At 39.5% G+C, this 18,228-nt stretch overlaps 2 protein-coding genes across 5 annotated transcripts in view; both read right to left on the bottom strand.

The window, feature by feature from the left end:
- Positions 1-12,244, bottom strand: part of LOC127392756 (probable glutamate receptor) — a 46,237-nt gene extending 33,993 nt beyond the window's left edge. The window contains exon 1 of the mRNA XM_051637067.1: positions 12,232-12,244. The gene's annotated coding sequence lies outside the window, so the exon portion shown is untranslated. The remainder of the gene's footprint in view (positions 1-12,231) is intronic.
- Positions 1-18,228, bottom strand: part of PLCH2 (phospholipase C eta 2) — a 79,526-nt gene that overhangs the window by 20,768 nt on the left and 40,530 nt on the right. For all 4 annotated transcript variants that reach the window (XM_051637059.1, XM_051637060.1, XM_051637057.1 and 1 more), the window contains 7 exons: positions 7,559-7,705; positions 6,947-7,190; positions 6,267-6,396; positions 4,133-4,303; positions 2,228-2,321; positions 1,040-1,243; positions 617-737 (listed from right to left, as the gene is read on the bottom strand). In XM_051637059.1, coding sequence (XP_051493019.1) covers positions 617-737; positions 1,040-1,243; positions 2,228-2,321; positions 4,133-4,303; positions 6,267-6,396; positions 6,947-7,190; positions 7,559-7,705 — 1,111 coding nt within the window. The remainder of the gene's footprint in view (positions 1-616; positions 738-1,039; positions 1,244-2,227; positions 2,322-4,132; positions 4,304-6,266; positions 6,397-6,946; positions 7,191-7,558; positions 7,706-18,228) is intronic.

The raw sequence follows: 18,228 nt of genomic DNA on the forward strand, positions 1-18,228 counted from the left end.
AGATGGACTGCTTAGGAGAAGCTACTGGAAAATTTTACAGAGATAAATTAATCTTAAAAAAAAAAAAGAAAAAGAAAAAGAAATTGACACACAAATTTTGTCTCTCAGGAGGAGGACAGTGGTGCCAAGGCATATGAAACTTCCCATTGTACAATTGTCTGATTTTGTGAGCAATTTACAGGTAGGGAAAACACCCTATATCTCTTGAACACTGTGTTTTCCCCACAATTGGGCCACTGTCTCTCTTTATTCCTTTGCTGCCTGACTTGCTTCCTATCCCTGGAGCAATCAAGTGTAACCTTGGCATCCCTGGAATACACATCCAGAGACACGTAGTCCAACTGTCAGCTCTTCACTAAAAACATTCACTGCCAAAATATGTTGATCCTCTTGCCTCCTACAAATGGGATAAAGACAGCCCCACAACCAGGTACAGAATGCCTCTACTTAGTTAGCTTTGCCTTTTTTTTTCCTTTTTGAAGGCTTTCTCCCCACACACCAAACAACTCAGAATTCTGTCTGGCATATGCAAACACAGGTTAGATTTTCACTGACTGCCTTTAGAATGATGCCCAGGAACAGCCCCGAGACTCAAAAGTTGGTGGTGTATACATACTCATTCTTGATAAAGGCATATTTGTTGATAGTTTCAATCACATCTTTGAAGAGAATTTTGGAAGTCAAAGTGTATCCATGGTGGACAATTGGTTCACCGTCCGGCCCGTCCCAGCAATCAACTGTAGAGTAGAAACCATGACACTCATCAGACAAGTGACATCTGGGGCCACCATAAAATATTTTTACAATTTTTTCTTCAGTACCAATGACACTTCTCAAATGTCTGCCTTCTTTCCATGCTCAAGAAATTTATCCATTACATGGCAACTTTATTATTTTGGTCTTTGTGAAAGGAAGACACCATTTTGCTGGGCTTTTTCCACTACCCATTTGCCATGTCTTCTGCAGAAGCCCTGAGTCTTCCTTTATAGAGGAGAAACTAAACTACAGAGCTTGCTGATGATTCCTTTTTGATCCTTACCTTCCACGCAACGACAGCCAGATTGCAGCACCCATGCATACATGTCCACCCTAGACTGGGACATCAGCTGATCTCCCATGAGGTAGGTGTTATGTGACGAGGTAATGAAATAGTGACTCAAAGGATAACTCATGTCCTGGTTCACTTGGTAATGTTCTGGGTTGAATATGTCCCCTGATGGACTCCGCATGTAATTGGTGAAACCTGTAAACAGATAAAACTACAGATAATACAGCTTTGTCCTTTTTGTTGCTGTAGCCTTCCTAAAACCAGCCTAAAAATGCATGCTTACGTTCACCAACACATTCATGAACTAGTAAAACAAATTAATAAATAACCCCACTACATCCCAACTGTCACAGTGATCAATTGTGCACATATACACAGACACTTTCACAAGACAGATTAACACTAAAAGTTGTAACTTCCATTTCAAGTCTCCCCAAAATTATTTTCATTCCAATGAAAGACCAAGATTTCTGTTCACATCCTAGCTTAAAAGCTGTTGACAGCAACAATGCCTTTATTCAAAATGTCTCAGCTTCAAGATTTCTAATTCTTCTGACATTTCACTCATTATTCCATAAATAAAACAGTGTCCCTATAAAAATCCTGTCAAACTTCTAAAGATCTTGATGCACTTGATACACAAGGCAAAATAACTCCAGTCCTCATTCTCAAAATACTGGTCTACTGAACACAAAGAAATTGAGCTTGAACAAAATTCAAGATAAAATTGATAAAATGTCACCTTTCTGATGGTTTGTATAGGCTTTACATTTTTTTAAATGGAAGTAAGTTTTATTAAAGGAAAGGAGCTGTTCAATACAAACAGCAGCCAAAACTTTTTGAACAATACACTAGGCAACAGTGCTAGGGAACCTGCATGAATGATCCAGCTAAATTCTACTCTATTTGCCAAAAGCAGAAACACACATACAGCTCCAGCTGATGTTCAGTGACTACTGCTTCATCATGTCATGTACCTTTAAAAATCCTCCAAAGAGTACCAATGTCCCCTTAGGTTCCTCAGCAAAAAATAGATACTAGATAAAACCCAGCTACTGAGAAGCATATTCTATACAACTTGGCAACATTCTGTGACTATATATTATACAAACAAATGCAACATTCTCAAAAGCTTTTAAACAGTTGTCTTTCCTACAAAAGCTACAGCAGCCAGCTTACCATCAATCCCCAGAGCTCCCTCCTTCTTGTTCTCCAGGCATGGTTCAAACTTGCTTATGATTTCCAGGCAGTGCTCTTTCGTCACATTTGTCATCTGTGAACACAGCAAAAATGCAGGGTTTACTAGTACTCACAGCTTGTCCTAGCCCTTTTCTCTGCAAACAGTGGAACAACTGGGCAAATTATCCACAGTGGTACTAAGGATTTCCAGTTACCCAGTGAGATTCTCACTCCTGTCAATCAGTGTCAGGTCAGATCAACACCAGACTGTTTTGTGAAAAGCTTCTGTCCTATTGGCAGCTGCCTGATCACAGCCAATAAAGACAATTCTGCTTTGTAGGTCAAATCTGGTTAGAGTGTTATTAGGCACAAAGAGCATCCAAACAAAACAAGCTTTGTCACAAACCAATAGGATTTCTTCTCATGTAGGATTAAAGGATTAGTTTGCATTATCAAAGGGTTTTTACTTTAAAGTAAAACAAGAAATGGTTCATCTTGATGCAGCAGACAGAAACATCATTTACTAGCAGCGTAACAGAGAATCAGGAAAACATGCTCTCAGAAGCTCCTTGAGGAAATCTACTAACTTCAAGGTTGCTTTTCATTCTCAACTGAGAAAGGAAAGAGAACAAAGGGAGAGATATGCATGTAGAGGTTGTCATGTATAAAAAAGGGCCATCTGCGGTAAGCTGTAGCTTTTATTACCTTGCATGTTTTCATAGTTCAATTTTAACACTATTATTTAATTTTCATGCTATTTACTGTTCATTTATCCTCCAATTATTACCCATGCTCTTATTTAACATTACTGTCCTGAGTGGTCCAGCAAATTCTTTCCATTAGATGCCGCACATAACACATGAAAATACAGTCCCTGTGGCCCAAGGGGACTGCCAATGAAGTGACCAAATTGATGATTGTTTTGGCAACATAGAATATTTGCTGAGGGGGAAATGAAACCACCAGTTTATCTGCTACCAGATCAATGCCTTTTCTGGAGGTAATTTAAACCCTAGCAAGTGAAAGTAAAGAAGAGGAATTAAAAAACCCTAACCCTTTATTCGCCCATACATTATAGGTTTGCTGGGTTCAGAAGATAAAGCTCTGGAACATCAGCAGGTTTTTCTGGTACAGCTTCAAATGTGCAGAATGAACAGTTGCTTTCCCTGTTTGTATTGTATGGGAAAGGGAAGCACTAGGGAGGGGAGAGAAGCCCCACAGACATGAGTTGTCCACACCAGTGATTAGCTGAGCTGATTCGTGTCCTGTGGCAAGTGTTCATTTTCCTCTCTCCATCTGGAGGATCAATTGACCAATGAAATGGAAACATAACCCACTTATCTAAAAGGATAACTGCCAGAGAGGTGGCTTTTTTATTCACTAATTTCCTAGACATTTTAAACTGATGGGGATTTACAATTTACAGGTATGCAGCTTCAAAAAAGACTGCGAGAGGAAAATGGTATAGACAAGTCAATGCATTTGCTTCTGCATGACTGCATCTTGCTGTCTAATTATTCTTCCTCATTTCAGAATCCTCCACAAGTCTCTAGATGAAAGATCATAGGATCATTCAGGGACCTCAGGAAGTTATCTAGCCTAAAACCTTTCTCAAGGGAGGCTCAACTACAAGGTCACCACTTTGCTTCAGGCATTACCTAGTCTGGTCTTCAAAACCTCCAGGTAACCTGTTGCAATGGATGAATGTCCTCATGGCACAGATATAAGATGCCTCACCATTTTCTGGTCTGCCACGTACCAGAAAGAGCCAAACTTCTTCTGACCAAGGGCTATTTGGGATAGGAGTAAAAGTCTGTTTTCCACATGGATGACAACAAAGCTCCCACTCCTTTTCAAAGGCAACACATCCCCAACAGACTGGGAGCCTTCCTGGCTGGGGCCTACCTTCTGTTCAGTCTCTAGGAAGCGTCTCAGGTCATCTGTATCTAGGTAGTCCTTGTGGTTGCTGTAGGTGAGCATCAGCAGGTACAAATCACGTCGTGTTGACATCATCTTATAAAAGGCGCAGAACTCCTCGAAGTCCAACATGCCCTGCTGATCATCTGTGTCAGCCTCCTGCAGCACAAGGCAATGAGACACCCAACTGCCCAGCAACAGCCTGAACTAACTTTAAACAAACTCCTGCATGAGAACAAAGCAACATTGACAGGTTGAAGCTGCCTGACAGGGCTACCCATCCCATGGCCTACTAGAACAGATTGAATCATCATGCTGATGCTTGTTCCTCTTTGAACCTCTTGGTGTATCTACCCCTACAACATGTATGTTTTTCTGGTTCTTTACTTGTTTGGCCTGTGATCCAAACCACCCTCAGTGGAATCAGCAGTAGTACTGTTTGCACACAATGGAGACAGATTTCTTCAAAGAAATTTTGTGAGAGTCTGATCACAATAGATCCACCCAATTATAAATATTTGGAGGAGAGATTACGGAATTACTGTGTTTCCTAAAAGCCTGTTCCCAGAAGCATGAAAAACTTAATGAGGAAATCTGGCAGGGGAGAGTATGGAAAAGGAAAGCTGCAATGTCTCCCAAACAGGATAGGCAATCCTTGCATATTTTATGAAAAAAAAAAGCTTATTCTGCACTCCCTACTTAGTTCTCAATAAAAGTTGTCAGTATAGTGCTTTCCTCTCCCTTACTGTAGACATGTTTAAGCACATTTTAGACTACAAAATTAAAAAAAAAATAAAAATCCGGCAAGTTTTTACCTGATCTTCAAATTTTCCACTGAATATCCTGCAAGTACTGCCATGAGTGTGCACTTCTGTCAGTTGGGAAAAGCCCTGGTAACTAATCTCTCACAACCATGGACAGCAGCATTGAGCAGCCTTTCCAAAGTACTTCTGTCCTGACAAGCTGACATGCATTCAGTTCTCTGCCCAAGAACTAAGTACTGCTATAAACTGCAATTTATTCTACTGCACCCACTGAGATGTTTAAAAACATACACAAACAGCCTCCTCTTCCCTTGTTCCCAAGGGACACCCTGTACTTGCTCCTTACTCTTTAATCTTGACTGACCTCACTATTCTGTCTCTCTTCCAGTCTCACACTTCAGTAGTTTCAGAGCCTGATGTGATTTCAGGTTTCTATTTCACAGGACTAAAGGTTTCTAATGCTCTTGCTTTAGTGCATTAAAAGAAAGATTAAAAATAAAAATGGAATTTTTGCAGTCCAAAAGGACTGCAACAGCAAAAAATAGGCATCCAGGAAGTTTCGTCCTGTAAGTAACTTACAAACCAGGAAAAACTGCCAAAACAAGAGGAAAAGTTTTGGAAAATGAAGATGTGAGCTGTAAGAAATCTTGAATCAGTCTTAAATTGATTGCAAACTGCCTAGGAGCTGTACAACCTCAGTAAATGCTTAGAATTAAAGATGGTTCAGTCAGCACCAACAGAGATCAGAATTATCTTTGCCTTGCCACAGATCTTTGTGTGAAAGATGCTGCAAACTATGATTGAACTATGCTGAAAAGTATTGATTCCACTTTTGCTTAGGTCCTTCCCACAACAGACTCTGATTCCCAAAGCATACACACCTCCATAGTTCAGTTGCCCAATAAAGTGAGTCAATATCAAACTACTCTTAGCAGTGAAAAAAGCATGAGACACCCAGAGTTTTGCATGCTGGACCCTTTATTAGTACCAGTTATTAGAGAATATTGGATACTCTACTACATAATATTCATTAGAGAGAACATAATTGGAGAAGGAAACATGACTGAGTTTCAGATCAACAAGAACAGCAAAAGCAGCAATCTTTATATTGTGTTTCATTCTGTTATGTAACACCAGAAGAAACCTGGTGTAAAGGCTTTTTCTATGAATAACAACTTATTTATGATGTGTCTCTGGAGCTCTCTTCAATTTACCAAATGGACTGTGTAGTATCTCTCAGTAGAGTGGAAACAAAACAGCTGCTGAAGCATTTACAATCTCTCCTATTAGATTTCATGTTAAATCTCCAGCAGCTCAATCCTTGCTCTTTTCGAAAATAACACCTTTTCATTCCTTACCTTAAACATTTGCTTGACTTTTTGTCGGGGTAGGTTCACATTCAGTTTGTGCATTAGCTGGAGCACTTCACTAATACTCAGGCTGCCATCACCATTTTTATCTGCCTCATCAAATGTCTGCTTCAACCACATTGAACAGGAGTTAAGGAGCAACATGGAATACTGTGGGATATTGCTGAGCATTTTATATATATATATATGGTGTTTTTTCATGTTAGGAAAGACTGGATATGAGACTGGGGACAAAAGAAAGTTCAAGGTAATATATAACTCTACTCATGTTATTTCAGCAAGAGTTTCTGGACTTGCAATGCTTAACATGCATCACACGCTGCTTTACCCATCCCAGAGCACAGAAGGAACTTGTGAGAGAACTGCAGTAGCTGCATCACCCTTTGTCCTGTATTCCAACTGAAATGGATGGCTTTACCCAGGGAATAACAGATGAAGGAATATACCCATATGTTTTTCAGTTCACTCCAGTCATTCATCTCCAAACCTTACCCAGAACAATCCTCTCCAAAGACTCCTCTCTCTGGCAACAGGGAATACAATGGGAACTGCTTTGAAGCTTTGAGCCCAGTGCTTACTTTTAGCAAAATAAATATTTAAAGGCATCTCTCTGCCATTAGCAGCTCTCCACCACTGGGAAATACTCTCAGATAGTATAAGAAGGATATTGGTCTCTGGTCCTTTGCCGTTTTGAGAGGCTGTCTTCATCACTGATCCCTGCCATCAGATATTTCAGTCCTGTGATCCAGGTCCGTGCTTCATCTCCATTGGAAGATACCAGGTCAAGAGATTCCATATGGTCTCCATAGTAGATGCTGAAGCAGCAGTTGGGATCAAAGCTGCCATCAGCATAGCGCTGGAAGATCTCTGACTGCTTCCCCTCACACACCTCCTGAATGGAGTCGATGGAGACTAAAATAACAAAAGCATGTAGTTCAGTAATGACTGTGTCCATGCCCTAGGCCAGACAGCATGCATTTATCCTGAAGAGAAACCCTTCAGAGAAAGGGCCCAAAGCTGACATTGCAGGTCCCCAATTCACACAGGGTTTGCCTGCATCTCATTTACAAGATACTACACTATTGCAACCTGCACAGCTAACAACGGCAACTTTATCTTCATCAACTATTCATCATAACATCATTTACTGCCCTTCAAATTCAAGTACAACATTCTTCTTGGTCACCTGTGAACAAGCCAAATCTTTCATGCTTGTTTGTTTTATAAGAGAACAAGACCCTAAGAGGAAACAGAGGAAAGGTTCTGTGCTTGACACTCACTTTTGGCTTTCTCATTCTTCCGAGAGGGTCTCCAGCGAATACAGGACTTGTGCTCATCCAAGTAGTAGAAGCGGACTAGCCCTTTGGAACTGCCACGGAGTTTGATCATTTGGGTACCAGCTTGCATGGAACTCATACATTTTTCCACTGAAGACAGAAATAAAGTTATATCAGTCAGGTCTCCCAGCATAGCCTGTGACTTCATGCTCCTGTAGCTTTTCTGCCTCGTCTATGAAAGCAAAATTAAAACTATGACCATGTCATATATATATATATATGTGTTCTGTTTTTTTTAAAAAAGACCTAGAGATGAGAAGTGTAAAAAACTACTCAGATTCTAGATGGAGGAATGAAAACTAATACATATTCTAGTGAGTACGGCTTTATAAATACAAGGAAAATCTGAGGTCAGGCTGCTCTTTTGTCAATCTGTACATACAGATTACAGATGAAACAGTGTCCAGACTGAAACAAAAAAGCAAAACAACCAAGAGAAGCAACAGAGTAAAAAGAAATGGAAAAAAATGGCATTCCTGTGCTGTAGGACTCATATTCAGACAAACTCAGTTAATTTACTCAGGATAAGAAAGTTCTACAAAATACATTCGTTTGAAAGTAACTCACTAATTATAAAAGAAAATTTAAATTTAAAGCCACAATCCTGTAGAGTACATTGTTTATATTAATAAATTATTTATGGAGAGAATGTGCTAAATTAAGAACAAGATAATCCCTCATGTAACATTTTATTTCTTAAAGCTGATCCCTTGGCTTCAGTCACAGATGCCCTTACATGAAATCAATGTGGTCAGCAGGTATTAGCCATAAAAGCAAATGTTCTGCTACAGCTCAGAAGCATTACTGGAACTCCCTGCAACATCAGATCTAAAGTGGATTCAAACTTGGCTTGACCATCTCCCAGACACTGCAATCTTTTCAATATCTGTTTTCCTTACAGTTAAAAAAAAAGATAAAGACAAATTTACTGTGAGATAATAGTAATGGAAAGCTTACACTTACATCATTCCACAAGGCAAAAAGCAATGTCATAGCAAAGCAGGAAAGAGAAACACAGAACACTTGCCATTCTTGTGTTCTTACAAAGTCACACTAGACTGACACAGAAAAAAGACTCAAAGTGTTTTTTTCATAGTAACACTTATAGTTACTATGAACAGGTTTAAGGTAACAATAAGTAAAAAAACTACACAAATAAATCCCTAAATAAATTTGGCCTAATACAAATAAATAGAAAGTCCAATTTCATGCTTATTGTTAGAAAGATGCCCTAATGTCTGTTAATTAATTACTTGTGGCTCAGTAGTGTTATAATCTTTTAGGAGTTTCTGGGTTTGATGTAAATGTGTGAAGGAGTGGGAGTATTTTAGCATGTGAGGATGAAAAGAAGTTGGAAGGATTGAGTCACTGTGTATTTTTATACATGGACTGGCTTTGTCAAAAGATTGATGTCCACAGTTCAACCCAGCCCCAGGTTCTGCTGCACAGCTTTGGCCCAGGCCAGGCCCTGCAGAAACACCCGAAGGCTGGTAGGACAGCCCTGCTGAGTGTTCTGCCCCAGTGGCAGGTCTGACAAGGTGGACCCTAACTGTGTGCTTCAAAACAGCCCTCTTCTAAATACAATAAGGAGAGGAAAATAGATTTCAGAGGTTTATTTCTCTTCAGGGCCTCCAGAAGATGCAAAATCTTTGTGAGGCTGGAGAAACCCCTCTAGTACACATGAACTGCAGGGGAAAGTTGCTCCCTTCAAAACCAAAGCAGCTTCCCAAGATGCAAACAGAGCACCCCCACACTTGTCATACATTCAGCTCTGCAAATCCATTGAAGAGATAATAACTACACAATTTTTAGAAGTCTTGCTGGAAATAGTTTTGCAGCTGTAACTGGCTCATCAACAGGTAAACGAAAGAACTGAATGGCTCCAATTATTCCAGCCATATCAGTTTCAGTTTAGAAAGGATGCAGCAAGTCTTTTTAAAATCAATATTGTTATAATAATACAAAATCATATAAAGTATGTAATATATGTAAGATATCCAGTACCATATGGTGGGAATTCTGTTCAGCTGAATAGCCTTGGAATTGGAAGATATTCAGAAACCTCTGTGTATGAACTGTACCACTGATTTCTGTGAGCCATGACAGTTCAGCACACCACTCTCCTCCTAAAGGCTCCCTGATTGTCACTCCTGACCCTGAAGATATTTACTCAAGTAATCACAGAAACTTTAACATGAACTGTTGGCTACAGTAGCCTGGTTCTGCTCCTTATACAGGCACCTATGCTAATGGATACATGAGTAGTAATTCCTACTTCACATATTGCCTTATGAATCAAATTAATTGCTATTACATGCAGAATTTAGCATCCCGTGGTTCACAGGGAGGCAAACCATCTTTATTTACAGACTTTAAGCTTTATATCTCTTTATTCTATATTATTACATTTTTAAAGTACAGCCTTTTCATTATAGCATGAATTCATCGAGGCAGATACTGGTTCAGTTTTCTCTGACATAGAAACAAAACTCTTACTGGGTGGATTTTGCTTCACACACACAGAGAAAACTCCTAAACAAGAACCAAAGCCCACAGAATGCAGAAAAGGAGGTATTTTCATGCAGTGAGTGGCCTGATCAAGAGTTAACCTGTTTACAGTGTTCAGAGATCAGATACAGCAGGCTGATTCACATCACTATGTCAGGGCCCAATTAAAAACCAGACACCATCCAGCTTCAATCTTCATTTGTTTCATACTGCATTCCTAGAGCCCTGTGAGCAGGTCCTTCCCACCTTATAAACTAAACATCTTATTACTAGTGCAAGAACGTTCTCCCTCTTATTCGCTCTCACTGATTCAAGCCTCACTAAATTTCAGGTCTGCTGTTCTTTTCACTGGCAAAAAAAGTCTTAAACTATCTTTGAAAAAGAAAATTCCTGTATAATTCTGCCAGCAATGGTTGGGACAGTGTTTGCTGTGTACAAGAGATAATGCAAGACTGATTCCCTCCTTAAAGTGCATAACCCCTAATCAATAGAGATGTTAATGAGAGAAGAGATGCTCTTAATCCAGTAGAAATGAGGGTGCTTAATTCAAGGTGAGTCTGTCAGCTCTCCATCTCTCAGCTGAGACTCCAGCAGCCATCTGGATACAGGAAAATCCAGAAGTAGAGCAGGATGGCATTCCTGGATCTCTGAAAGAATTCCCATTCATTTCTAAGCTATCTCTCTGCCTCTAGATGTCTTTAAAAAAAAAAAATAATTAAAAATAAGCTTTAATTGGTGAAGCTGACAGATGACTAGAACAAAATAGTAGTTACAAGGCAACAGATGGTTCTGGTCAAGGCCACTGCAGATTTCCTCACTGAGAAACACCCACCACATGGGTGGCTCAAGAAGGCTGCTATTAAAATGTATTTACTAGAGCATGAAACATCTCATTTCTACAGCCTTTTCCAACTAGGTTTGCTGGGCTTATTACCTATTTAACAGGCTGCTATGAAGCAAGAAGGGACCTTTCTCAGACACTAGTGAAGCTCAGTAATTTGCAATTGCGTATCAGTATTCAGAAATCAATTTCGCAAGAGTCCAGTAACCTAGTATGGAAGAAGAGAACAGAGATGCCTCTAAATGCTCATTGCAACGACTGCAAACTACAAAAACTACATGAAAAAAATGAAAGAGTTAAGAGGTCTACAAATTCTGGCAGACAGCAAGTCTACCTTACTGTGGGTTTGCAGAGGGAGATACATTCTATCAATGCAACTGAAAACATCAATAGGTCTGCAAGTGTCAGCTTTGCATTTGCTTTTCCAGAAGAGTATAAAGAAATCAGTAATGAAATTGTAACAGAGAGGTCCTTAAAGACCAAATAATTGTACTAGCAACGATGCAAAACAACATAGGAGTAGGGCTGTGTCTCAAGTTCTTCCTTCTTTTTCCGCTCCCCCACGCTACTGCTAGACCAACTTGTCACTAAATAAGATTTAAACATGAAAGCTCTCAAGATGGTACAATCTTGCTCAACTTAGTGGCAGGTGTTCAGCCTGCATCTTACCAACACGGCCGATTTTCCATCTCGGAGGAGCTACGATGCTGCCACCAACCCAGAAAAACTCTTCAGCCAGACGGGCCACTGAGAACTGATTTTGAAGCAAGGGACTTTTTGAGGCATCCATATCTGAGACAAAGGGCAGCTTCAGAAGTGAGCACAGGCACTGACAGCCTCAGTAGGTATCAAGATTCTGTAGTACACATTTTCAGCGTAAGGGAGTAAAAATTTTTTCAGGAAAAAAACAAGATAATTGTTGATTTCCAAAATCCAGTGGTATTTTTCAGGCTGCTACAGAGCAGCTTTACAGTAAACTTAGGCCTCTTCCCCTGTCCAGATTTAGAATATTAAAATCTCAACAAAATCCTTTTTATTCTCTGTGATGTACCTATGTGGGTTTCAGTTCAATATTTTAAAGAAGACACAAGATGGACATGGACCAGGCAATGAGGCAAGATGGCATGTAGATGAATCCATTGCTGGACAGAAAGGCCTCCCAGTGATATTCTTTTTCTTTTGCTACTTTACCAGTTCCAAAGCATCCACCAAGACACCATACCAACTTACAGTTGCTGGCTTCTCCATGCTACTTCTTCCTTCTGACAGCAATTCCTACAAAGAGGAACCCTTTTATGCATTTGATTACCAAAAGATTTGCAAGTCCCACTCTTCAAAACCAAACAACAGTTTTCACTGCAGAAAATAAACACAAAGCTAGTAGTACAATCCATTCCCCTCTCTGCTCTCCTGAGCCACCCTTGCCTCTCACTGTGAATCTGTCCAGGTGCTTAAGCTCTTCAGTCTCTTTCCAGGTCTGAAAAAAACGGAAGAATCACATTTTCTTCTTGTACAGCTGTTCAAAATACCACTGTAACAGTCCTTATCTTTTCTCAGAAAGTTCTCCTTGTTTTTTTAATGGCCATACATGATAAAAGAAAGAACATTTCTCTCTAGGCAGTGAGAACTAGATGCAATGCAAACAGAGCGACACATGTTTGCTTCAAATCCCAAATCCTTGATACGCACTAATCCCAAAGCCGTGGGTCTGCCCTATCCAGTGAAGGGATTTAGGTGACACGTTACAGCTGGAGGGAAAAAAAAAAGGTTTAAAAAAGTGCTTTTTTCTTCTTTGCCTGTGTTAGAAGACACTTGCCTAGGACACAAGCCAGGCAGCCACACTGCACAGAACAAATGCTGTACACAGAAGCCAGGAATAGTGATGGTGCTTGAAAAATGACAGATAAAAAGTAAGGATTAATTTTTTAAAAGCAAGAAGTCACTGTCTCCATTTGAAATGCATCCATTAAACTCCAGATACAGAAATCTGTCATTTAGGTTATCACAACCTCTTAATCTACATTAAGTTTTAAGTACAATACACAATTGCTCTTGCCATCTGTGATCTGTACAAGGAGCCCAATATGCTTCTAGCTTGATGAGCTAAACACAAATTGCCCATTTAAAAACACATTCATTAAGTACTTCCTACTCCTCCTTTCACAGTCTGAAAAAGCTGTACGGTTGTTAATTGTAGAGATGATTCACTCTCAATTAGATGATGTTTGTTTCAGCATCTATGCCCAGAGTTCTTATATTAGGCTGGTCTAAGTACTGATTAATTCCAAAGAAGAAACAAACTAGGTCTGTCCCAAGGGTCAACAGTGGCAGTAATGCTACCCTTGTCATATTCTTCTGTCTATTCCAACACTTCAGCAATAGCCTGCATTCTCCTAAGGCATCTTGCAAGAGTAGTTTAGTGAGATGACAGCTTCTTCTGTAAAATGCAGCATATATCCAACAGAAAACTGCCACACAGAAGGCAAGAACCCAGGAGGTATTGTTCAAAAGATCTTAATCCTTTTTCCACATGAAGCAAGATCTAGCATGGGCCAGAATTAGACTTAAGAAATGTGAGCTTAATTTTCCACTCTTAACACATGCTCCTCTGAATTTCTTAAATAAATCAGTTAACATCTTTGTGGGTAATTTCCATGCTATAGAAATAACATCTTAAATGGAAAGAATGACATTGTTGAACTGCATGAGAGGAAATTCAACTAAATATTAAAGCTCTCAGTTATAATGAGACAGAGTTAAGGTAAACTTTTGCAATAAACCAGAAGTATTGTGGTTGTTTAGCTAATTTTCTTTATCTTGCAGCACTGAACAGAAGCATTCGTTGCAGTCTTCCAGGTTGTACATGTAACAAAATCTCAGGAGCTGGCACTCTGTGTGCTAGGCAGCAAAAGGTACTCCTTTTAAAATTCAAAACTTAATTCTGGAAAGACATCCTAGATTCTGCATTAACTATTTATGTGTTATCAACCTGGGGACAAAGAGAAGAGAGAAAAAGATTGAAATTTAACTCCTGTTGCAGGTCTGCCCAAGATGCTGGTTTCACAGTTTGGAATTAGAACTCTGAACAAACAGGACTTAGAATGCAGACTTGGTTTGAGTACAGTGAAATGCCAGTGATTTGTAGCACCAGAAAAGAACTATTTCAATTTTCAAGCTGAAGTTAGATCTGTAATCCAAAAGCCACCCAGGGAAGGTTACTTTCAAACCTTTTAGTTGGCACTATCAATCCATCCTTCAGACCTCCTAAGAGGATGATCACATAAACAGAGAAAAATAAATAAATTTTAAAGACCCTCTTTTTACTGATGATGTTGGATTCTAGGTAACAGTGTGGGAAAGCAGTAGGAAACAACAAAGGGTTAAATGTGGCATAATCCCTCTCCCAACTCTTAAGCATAGTGAGCTGAGTACTTAGGATATAAGCCTATTGAAATGGGTTTCTATTCTTGCCTCACTTGACATCTTCAGAAAAATCTTGCTCACCTGACACAACATGCAGATTAAAGACTTCTTTCCACAGCACTTCAGAAACTTCTTATTCTCTGAGTGCAACAAAGGCTTTTCATGCCACAAAAAGATTTGAAAACCAACAATGTTGGAGTTGACAGGATGGCCTATGGCTTAGCTAAAAGTGGAACTCAGAACACTTGACAAAGAACACCAGAATGTCAAAGGTCTTGCAAAGACTTGCAAGAATGGCAGAAAAGCCAGACTCCAACAAAGAACATCTTGCAGAAGATACAGGACCACAACATACACACAGTTTGGGAGACAAGAGAAAAATGAGCAAAATGGAGATCCTCCTGAGACAGATGGGTTTATCATTAACACAATTCATCAGGATGGATGGGTTCCTTTTCAACATGCCTGCTTCACTGTGTGTTAAAAATTATTGAATACACAGGGAAACAGCTGTAGCCCTCAAAGTAGAAAAGACAAAACTAAAAATTTCAGTGTGGGAAATTTCAATACATAGGTCAGACTCTGACCTCTCTGTTGTCTTCTGCAAGTCAAGATTCAAGCAGAAGCCAAAACAAAGCAGCAACACAAAGTAAATCAGGCTCACAGTGCAGCAAGAAGCTTAGGTGTATCAGGCAACAGCGTGCAGACAATTTCTACACTTCAGCTGGCTGTCAGTTGAATACGTCACAGAAAATACTTGAGATATACTTAATATACTGATTTTCAGAGTTCAATACAGCGATCACTAGAGACCTTAAATATTACAGACCTGCTACTGTAATTGAACTGCAAATCCACAAGGATTAGACCAGTAACTTCACAGCTATGTGTGCTATATATCCTTGCACAAAAACAGTACAGACCCAGTTTACCAGATTAACAAACTGACCTCATCACAAGAGGTTGATTCTAAAATACTCAGAAACACACAGGCAGCAATTAGCAACACATGTATTTCTTTTAGTACAGGTATCACTATTTCCCACTTCCCATCCAGAGAAATCTTGCCCTAATGGCTGTAGAATAAAATTATTGCCAACACACAACACAAGCTATAAAATGAAAGGAGGAGACAAAAGATTTGTCTGGCACACTGCCATTTATCTGTACACTCTCTTTCTCACTTACTTTTATCCTCTCCATTGCACTTCCAGCTGTAAATGGCAGTCAAAAAGCCCTGGAAAAACTGCAGAAATTACAGCTACATCTCAGATATCCCAGTCTAAGATCTTCCTGTGAGTTAGTAGGCCTCTTACAGTCTTTTGAAGTACTAAATGTTGACATGCTTCCCAGGGAAATAAGAAGAGCAAAGCAATCTCGTTGAAATTCACATCACTCAATACAGTTTATAAATACATCTGAATTACAGTGAAGGTTCAAAACCCAACAGCTACAGGCACAAACACCAACAGCAAGAGCACAGAAAGCTTGACTTGATGAACTGAAGTCATGATGCTCATTCACTATTTCTATATGTGTGATATTTCTTCCCTTTCCCCCAGAAATGCTGCTCCTTAAAGATCTAAAGCAGCAAGATCTAGGGAGCAAGACCAGTCACCTCAGCTTCTCCTCTGCTGGAGACATTTGCATTCAGGTTTCCATGGTGCTCTATGTTCTTTTACTCCCATGTGCCTGTATGCAACAGCTTCCCAAGAAGAGGAATATGGGGAATATATACTGAGGGAGCATAGACCACATTCGTTATATTTTCTGGTTTTGTCTGTCAACTAAAAAATTCTCCATCCGTTACATTAAGAATTCACTGAAACAATCACTTTCATGTGGTTTTGGTAACTTCCAAGGAAGGCAAAAATTCAGTTATAACAAAATTTCCTGCTTTCATTCACTTGCCCAATCAGAGGCTCAGAAAGGCCAGAGCACAGTGTGAGCCACAACATAACCCCAACAGTTTGTAAGCTGCCTTTTCCTTAATTCTACCATAACTCCACTGTACTGACCTTTGACATGGACACAGACAGAGATATAGGACTGCAGACTGCCAGACCATCTGGACAGCAAGTCTAAGCTCATTAATCCACACTCAAGATTAAAGCCACACATCTTGACTGTGGCAAATGGAAGCCAGGTCATTTACTAGTTTCTGTTTCTCACCCAGCACACTCCAAAGCTTAACATTTTTACACTGCCTGGAAGTATATTCAAGCTGTTCAGTTTGACTGAAATATGTGTCTTCGGTATGCATCAATTTACAAGGCCACTAAATCCCCTGGGAGGAACAGCAATGGCTGTAACACTGCCTGTCCTGGTGCATCCTTCCAGTGGTGGAATTCCCAATGGGCAAGCCCTGAGACAGCCACTTTGGCTAAGAAACCACAAACACGGATATTCCCGGGGTCTTCCAAAACTGGTTAGAAAGTTGCATTATTAAAATAAACTGATCCTGAAATGCCTTAAATTACTTTATTCACAGGAAGGAGTATTTGTGGAACTGGGACCCATTAGCAACAACAGCACTAATGTAATAACAAATAGTCTCCCTCCTTCCATGATGTCTTTTTCTCTTGAGCCCACCTGAAAAAAATCATGCAACTATTTTAATTAAGTGAGAACAGACTTCGTATTTTGAGCTTTTGAGTATATTATGTATCAAGGAAGGACTGCTTCTTTAATAAACATATTAAGACTCTTGTATCATGCTTTTATCAATGAAACTGTAGAAATATTAACACTGTTCCACTTAAAACATGCACTATCTTTGAGATATTTCTATAGTTTTTGCTTTGAATTATTAAATTATAACAACAATAGCCTACTAATGAATTCCACTAAGAATTCTGATGCTGATTTTGGCAAAAGAAATTCAGTTACCAAGATATCTTGAGTTAAAAGGATTTAAAAGCTATTTGAATCTTTTTCTTGCAAATCTGTGATAATGAAATTGTGTTGATTACAGAAAATGTCACCATAAAGATTTTAAGACTATAAATGTTGCTCTAAGGTCACCTTGCTTCCAACCTCTGACTCGTATAAGAAAATGTCCCTACACACTTAACTGGAGTAAGATCTTAAACTCTTTACATGTAAAGATCTTTCAGCACTTTACCATCTGTTCAGCGACATGGGTCATAAACATTGGAGGGGAGATTAAGGCAGGTTAGGAGGGAAGAAATCTATCAATATTCTTGAACACCTTCTATGAAAACACCTCCAAGAATTCAAGAATCCAAGTAAAACTGGAACAGGAAAACAAGCCAGAGTGAAAGACATTCAGAAGACATCTGCTATGGAAATGCATCACCAAAAATTGATTTTAACTCTCAGACTTTGCTTCCATATTTGAGGTGAATGTTAATGTATTCTACCTGTAAAGGATTCAGAACACTTCTAGATCTTCCTTTAGTGCCATGGACATTTAAAAATATGTGACAGATTATTTATTTCTTCAAATATATACCAGCTTCATGAAACATGGAAAAAATGGAGCTGCATTGTCTCTACGAATAACCCAGTCTCTGCCTTCAATCAATGCTCTCTGGTTTCTGTGCTATCCAAGAGACAGCCTTATGAGGGCACCCTGTAAATTGAGAGAAAGAAGTGGGATTAAGCCACCAAGCTCAATCCACAATGGAGATGAAGGTCATCTTGCTCTCTGTTAGAAATACAGGCATGTTCCATGGCAGCATAGAGCTGCAGAAGCACAAAGAAGACATTGCAAGGTGCTTGATCAGTCACAAGGGTTACTTCTGGGAAGATGCAGCTGACAGGTGAGAGTGGAGAGCTTCCTCTAGAGCCACTAGTTTAGTCCATCTTTTGCTGAAAA

This window comes from Apus apus, chromosome 20 (assembly GCF_020740795.1).
Source record: "Apus apus isolate bApuApu2 chromosome 20, bApuApu2.pri.cur, whole genome shotgun sequence".
Lineage (NCBI taxonomy): Eukaryota > Metazoa > Chordata > Aves > Apodiformes > Apodidae > Apus > Apus apus.